General features: G+C 52.0%; 1 protein-coding gene and 1 long non-coding RNA gene across 4 annotated transcripts; one reads left to right on the forward strand and one right to left on the reverse strand.

Annotated features, from left to right (window-relative positions):
• The first annotated feature begins 925 nt into the window (after positions 1-925).
• Positions 926-5,727, forward strand: LOC120375723 (6-pyruvoyl tetrahydrobiopterin synthase-like). Of its 3 annotated transcripts, none has more exons than XM_039496595.1 (3): positions 926-1,225; positions 4,965-5,035; positions 5,259-5,727. In XM_039496595.1, the coding sequence occupies exons 2-3, from the start codon at positions 4,974-4,976 to the stop codon at positions 5,437-5,439; spliced, it is 243 nt and encodes an 80-aa protein (XP_039352529.1). In that variant the 5' UTR covers positions 926-1,225; positions 4,965-4,973; the 3' UTR covers positions 5,440-5,727. The 3 variants fall into 3 exon arrangements, 2 of the variants coding, with proteins under 2 accessions (XP_039352529.1, XP_039352530.1); XM_039496596.1 differs by lacking the exon at positions 926-1,225 and adding an exon at positions 1,607-1,816; XR_005586700.1 differs by lacking the exon at positions 4,965-5,035 and having other exon boundaries at positions 5,259-5,393.
• Positions 2,129-5,762, reverse strand: LOC120375729. Its single transcript, XR_005586707.1, has 3 exons — positions 5,720-5,762; positions 4,900-4,979; positions 2,129-2,234 (listed from the first exon to the last, which is right to left on the reverse strand). It is a non-coding gene; the product is annotated as an uncharacterized LOC120375729 (long non-coding RNA).
• Between the last annotated feature and the right edge of the window lie 808 nt (positions 5,763-6,570).

A 6,570-nucleotide genomic window follows, 5' to 3' on the forward strand; every position in this document is an offset into this window, starting at 1 on the left:
AGGGGGTGGGTGGGGGGTAATAGGAGCCTATGTAAGAAAAAGCCCCAAATATTGGGACTGTCCCTATCAAATCAGGACACGTGGTCACCCTACGGGAAGGTCACACGGTAAGTCAGATCCATTTCCCCACCAGCTCCCCCAGGAGAGCCAACCCCCCCCTCCGGGCCAGAGGAAAGGCAGCGAACATCCAGGTCACTGCAAAGAGCAGAGGGGAGTGTGGGTGTCCCGGAGGCAAAGCAGGAGCAGGCCTGGCTGGGCCCAGCCTCTGGAGCGGGTGAGGGCAGGTGCAAAGCGCTTCCCCCTTCACAGGCAGCTTGTCAGAACCCTCCAAAGGGACCTTTCCCCTTGGCAGCTGCCACCTCCCCGGCAGGACCCGGCCCGGCTCCCCCGCCCGAGCCCCCGGGCCGCTCCAGCCGCAGCCGGCCCGCGCCTCTTCCCCGTCCGCCCCACTTACCGCCTGCGCGGCACGGCCCGGCGCCAGCTCCCGGCTCCCCCCGGCCGAGAGGCAGCACTTCCGGGGGCCCGGTTTATATTCCCCGCCCCGCGGCAGCGGACCAATCAGACGGGGGGCTCGTTCACTCACTCAGCGTCACTCACTCGGCGGCTGCGGACCAATAGAATGGCGGGGAAAGAGCAAAATGTTCTAAATAGGTTTGTCCCACGTCGCGTCTCGTAGGCCCGCCTGTGTGATGCACTCTGGGAGTTGTAGTCCCGCCCGGGCCTCCTCAGTCACGTTCGTGGGAATTGGAGTCCCGGAGCGAGGTGCGGGCGGACTCGCTTTCCCGTGGTGCCGCGCGCTGGGTCCCCCTCGCTGGTGGCTGCGGTGCTGGCGCACTCGGGCCGGCTGGAGAAGGAGGATCTGGGCCCGGGGGTGATCGGGGGGCCGGGGGTGGGGCGGGTCTACGGGGCGGGGAGGGGACCGAGGAGGGATCCAGGGGCTCTGGCTGCATTACTGTTGCTTCCCGGGCTGTGGTACTGCACCCCGGGGCCTCAGTGAAGCAGGGCAGAGGAGGAACCCTCCCCGGGGCCCCGGACCCTTCTGCGAGCTGCCTGCAAGCCCCAGCTTCTGCTCCGTGAGCACCTTCTAGCAGCATCTCCCCCGGGGAAGAAGGGGCCCCACCCAGCATGGTTCAGTTCTCCCCCTGCTGCAACACGGCTGCCCAAACAGGAGGGAGGAAGAGCCCCGCGGAAGGTCCTGTACGGCATTTGGCCCAGATTCACAAAGGTATTTTGCTGATTAACTCCCATTTATTCAAACGCCGTTGAAGAGCTGGTGCTGTGTCGCCGGGGTGCGTGGGTTGAAAATGGCCAGGAAAGTGCTTTGAGATCCTCTGACTGAGGGAGGGGAAAATCATGAGCACTGAAGCGATGCAACAGCTGGGGTTTAGCAATCTGCATGCCAAGGGGATGTATCTGCAGCAGGCAGCTCAGCTCTGCCCCTTCTGCATTTCAGCCTCTGGCAAGGCTGACAGGGCCCACAGGGCAGGAGCAGCCCTACGGTGCATAATACAAATTCCTGGATTGGATTTATCAGATCATCGAGATAATGGGAGCAAATGGACAAAGGCCTGGGTGGATCTCCAAGGAGAGGCTAGAGCAGAGCAGGGTGTTGGCTCATCAGCTCTGTCATCCTGGCTACCACCAACCTACCCCTTTGGTCACCGCTGCCCAATGGGTACATTCCTTCCTGATCCCAGGGACAATCTTTATAGGGGGATGGGAATGGAGGTGGGTTTAAAATACCCCTGCCATTCTAGATCTAGAGCAGCTCCTGGGAGAAAGTCACCAGCTCTATCCTCTGCAGCAAGAGGGAAAGGTAGGTGAGACAGCTGGGATCTTGCAGCACAAACACCCACCAGTGCATCCATACACCACAGCCTGAGCACACCGATGCTCCTCCAACCAGCTTGGGGTCTTTAGATCTCAGCCTGCCTCCATCCCCCAGAAAGAGCAAAGGCACGGGAAGGAGAGGAACAAGGAACAGAAGCTACAGGGGACATTAGATTTAAGAGGAGACACTGAGCTTAACAAAAAGTCTGAAACCCCCACTAAGTTTCCTTACATCAGTTGTAACTGACAGCAGGGCCTTGTGAAAGTTATTCTCTCACTCACCAGTGCATTGTTGGAAGTGTCTTTACTGTATGGGAGCAGAGGGAGCACAAGTCAGTTTCTTTTTTCCATGGTCTGTTTCTAGTCAATATCACGCCTGTGCAGGGACACCCTGAAGTGTTTGACTGTAAGACAGGGCAGAGGGAGGTTTTTTGTTTTTAAAAGAAAATTGCCATGAAACCAGCTTATTTCTCTGATTTGAAAGAAAATATTTTCTATTGATCTCATACGCTTAGAGGCCCAAAGCATGTGGAGAGCAAACAGAAAAATCAACTTCTCCCCTGTATCAAAGAGCTCTGTCACAGCCTGCACTGTGAGCTACTTACAGCTGCTGTGGGAACAAGTGGAGATATTTCGGAATGCTCTGGTTCCACCCCAGGAGATGCTGACTTGGTCAGACCCAGTAAATACATGCAGAGCAGGCTGTAAGTTTATTCTGAGCTAGATGCAAAGCAGTGAGAGCCCTGCTGTTCCATCGGTTGCTTTATAAATATGACTGTTTTAATATGACTAGAGAGTGAGAGTTATTGGGAGCCTCGCCCAGAGCACATTTAACTAAAGTGGAAGAGCTTCCACAGGCAAGAAGGAGGGCACCTCACTCTCACTAAACCTCCTCTTCCCTCCAGGCTACCTATCCAAAATTATTCTTAACAATGGCAGAGGGGGGATTTGGATCCATATTTTCATAGGCCAGACATGTAACCCAACCTGTGCACTACAGAGGGAATATTGCACTTAACTGAAGTGGAACAGCTTTAACAGGCAAGAGCGTTGCTTTGATGTCTGCATTTGATTTAATCAATTGTGGTTTGCAATCAATTGGAGCTACATCCCGCATGATGAAGCAGTCTTGGCCCAGAGAGTGGAACATATCCTGAAAATGTTTCACCATTCTCTATGCTGTATTAACATCAGTTGCCAGAGCAGGAATCATTGCACAGTAGCCAATACTCAAAAAACAGCAGACAGAAAACACACACACACACAGGTGACCCGAAGGTAAAAGGTTACATGTGCCCTTCCTGGATCTCATTTAATGGAAAGGTTACGGGAACCCCTGCTTTGTCATATGTAGATCTCTAGCGGGCCAGGGCATTTACAATCTCCTTTAAAGTATTTGTGGGAGAAATCAACAACTTCATTAGCGCTCTGACAAGGGTATCCCATGTTTTGCATTCGGCTCTGAGAAACAGAAAGGCTTTGTCAATCAAAGGCTTAATGGCTGTTCTGATCCTGCCCAGCTATGTCACAGTGACCTCCATGGCAGTCAATGAGAACAATCCATTACCGTACCCATCAGCCTGGCGAGAACTGCAGCTGCATTGCAAACCCCCTTTTCTAGCCACAGTCCACCGTGAAAGGCGCTGCCTGAGGTGCAACTTCAAAGGAAACAAAATTGGAGAAAAACTCAATTCATTTGATAAGGCCAACGGGTGCAGAATGCTCTCCCTTTGCATAGTGCTGGCATGAATTTGCAGCCAGTTACTCCCTAATGTGGCAGCTTTACTAGGAGCAAAATACACAAGGGAGCTCTGATAATGGGAGTTTTCTCTCTGCCAAAATTGAACAATGGAGGAGAAAATTCCCTTCTCCCCTGCTCCTTTGCAGCTGATGGAAGCCCAGCAGGAAAGCTGAGCAAAGGCAGCTCAGGCAGGGGCATAGCACACAGCTCTGTTCTCACTCTGTTTAAGATGTTACAGCTTAAAAGGAAGCAGTCTAGGTATTTTTCATGAATATGAATACAAGGTTTAGCATAGCTGATGGGCATAAAAGGGCCACCCCTCTCCCTCCACCAGTGTTAAACTGAGGTCAAGGTTAAATATTAGATAAGCCTAATTAAACCTTTCTAACTCATTTTGATTTATTATTCCTTTATGGTACACATATTTCTGTGTTTGACTATAAAACAAATTGCCCCGTCTCACCTTATTTTGAAACTGTACTTGTGAATTACCCGTAATCTCATCCTGGTATTATCTTCTGCTCACTCTTGCTGCCATTTAGGCTAATTTTCACGTGACCAAGGAAATGTCACATAGCGATGCACCTTAATACCCTTTAAAACTGCCTTCCTCAAACAAAGACATTCCACCAGAGAAGTAGATCGTCACAGAACAAGCCATCCAAATACCCCAAGGAAACCTGCTTCAATACAGAAATAAAACCCCCTCAGACCACACACCCCTCGTTGTCCCCTACCACTCCACACTGGAACTCCTACAGGGTATCGTTAAACAATTACAACCCATACTCGATGGGGACCACATCCTGAAAGAAATCTTTCCTGAACCCCCTCTCTGGCCTTCAAACAACCCCCAGCCTCTCCGAGCTCATCATCAGATTCAAGCCGTCAACAGACCAGGACCCGCCAAATCCGAGCGGCACCAGACCCTGCCATAACAATAGATGCAAAACTTGTATACATATCTCACCTGCTATGCTGATCGATATTCCCCACAACTCACCTTTCAACATCCGCAGGTCCTACACATGTCTGTCACAACATGTGGTGTATCTCATCCGGTGCACTAGATGCCCCAGTAACAACTATATGGTTGAAACCAGACAATCACCATGCTCTCAAATGAACTCACGAAGAAAAATGATAAAAGATAAAAACACCCTGTCACCCGCGGGCAAACAATTTTCCCAAAACAATCGCTCCATATCTGACCTCTCAGTCATCCTCCAAGGAAACCTGCACATTCCTGGGAGCTTAAATTTGCTAGACTTTAAATTAGCATATAATTTAAATATTGTATCCTTATAGACTGTGTTGGTTAGACCTACCACACTCTGGGCCTTCTGGGTCATAACCCATTGATGGGGCCAGCATGTTCCCTCTCTTGCCACAGGGGACGATCATGGAGCTGCTTGACCACAAGAAACTGGATCAGGATGTGGCTTATTTTGCTGACATTGTGAGGTGGGTAGTGGGGTCTCATGGTAAAACTGGATTTGGTGCCAGGACTGTCCCTGTATCATAAATGGGCACTATATATGTCATCTGTGACTGTTCAACACCCTCAGGTTGGAGGAACTGATTGCCTAACGGTGATCAAATACCTCCCCCTTGCCTTGCAGCTGGGATCCGGCTCTAACCTGCACGTACTGCTCCCTCTCTAACTTGGGCTCTGTTTTCCCTGCAGTACAACTGAGAATGTGGCAGCATACACCTGGGAAAACCTCCAGAAGCATCTGCCCGCGGGGGCTCTTAATAAGGTCAAGGTGTATGAATCCAAGCGGAACGTCATTGTGTACAATGGAGACGAGACGGCTCCACTGGCCTTGATGCGTGACCGGAGCGCACACGGCGTAATCAGGGACTAGCATTGTCTGCAGATGAAATGAAGCTTTGCAATCAAGATAAAATCTACTGCACTGCAGCTCGTGCCTGTTCCCGCTTCGCTAACTGTGTCCAGTCTTGATCTCTCGCTCCAGCCCACCCCCCGGCTGCTGCTGACATGTTGTGAGTGAACATTTTAAAGCTAGTTTCCACACAGAAATATAAACAACCAAGCTTCCTGCAGACACTAAACTGTCCCCTACTCCCCGCTGAGGGGTGGAGAGGCAAAGGACCAGGGTAACTGTGTACCAGCAGGACACTCACCTCTTGAGCGCCTCCTGCTGCTACTGTGCGGTACACCTTTTCTCACTCCTGGCGCCCCCTGTAGGTTGTTGATTTCACTTGGCAGATCTTCACTGGCTTGGCCCTCAAACTGGGTCACACCGTCAAAACGAGCCCCTGCTGGGGTAGCAAAGAGTCCAACAAAACTGTCTGTCTGCCCTCACCCAGGTCTTCACTCAGCCCCTGCTCTGGGCCCTTCAAATGCAGCCCTTTGCTTGGGCTTCCAAGCAAGCCTTGTCCCATTATCAGGGCTTACACCACTTTGCCAGTGGGGGAACCCAGGCCCACTCCCTGCTCCAGGTTCTGACCCAGGGACCCTGTGAACAGCGGCCACGTTCTGCTCACTTTGATTCATTGCTGCTACTTCCCTGGACCTTTTCTCACCTGGCCCCTGTATCTTCACTCCTTGCTTCAGTTCTCAGGGCCTGCCCCCCAGCTTAAGCCAGTGCAGCCAGAACCAAATTCTGTTCACCCCTCGAGCGCCTGTTACCAGAGAGCAGCTCCCAGACCCACCCCTCTGGTTCCCCCAGCCAGGGACTGATCTGCCTGGGCCCTGCAGCTCCTTTTATCTGGGCCAGTGGAGCTCTGATTGGCTGCCTGCAGGAGGCTTCTCTAGGCAGGCCCAAAGGACCTACCTTCTCTGCTGCTTTCCTGGGGCAGGGTGTAGTGGGACCCTGGGGCCTCCGTCAGGGGGCTAGGAATAGCCAGGTGCACCCTATCACCAGAAGGAATACTGATGACAATACTGTGTGAATAAACAGCCTTTGCAGACCACCCTCATGGTGTCTCCTTCAGCTGCTGGCTCTAAGGAACTGAGTACATATAGTGACCAT

Source organism: Mauremys reevesii, linkage group 12 (assembly GCF_016161935.1).
Source record: "Mauremys reevesii isolate NIE-2019 linkage group 12, ASM1616193v1, whole genome shotgun sequence".
Classification (NCBI taxonomy): Eukaryota; Metazoa; Chordata; order Testudines; family Geoemydidae; genus Mauremys; species Mauremys reevesii.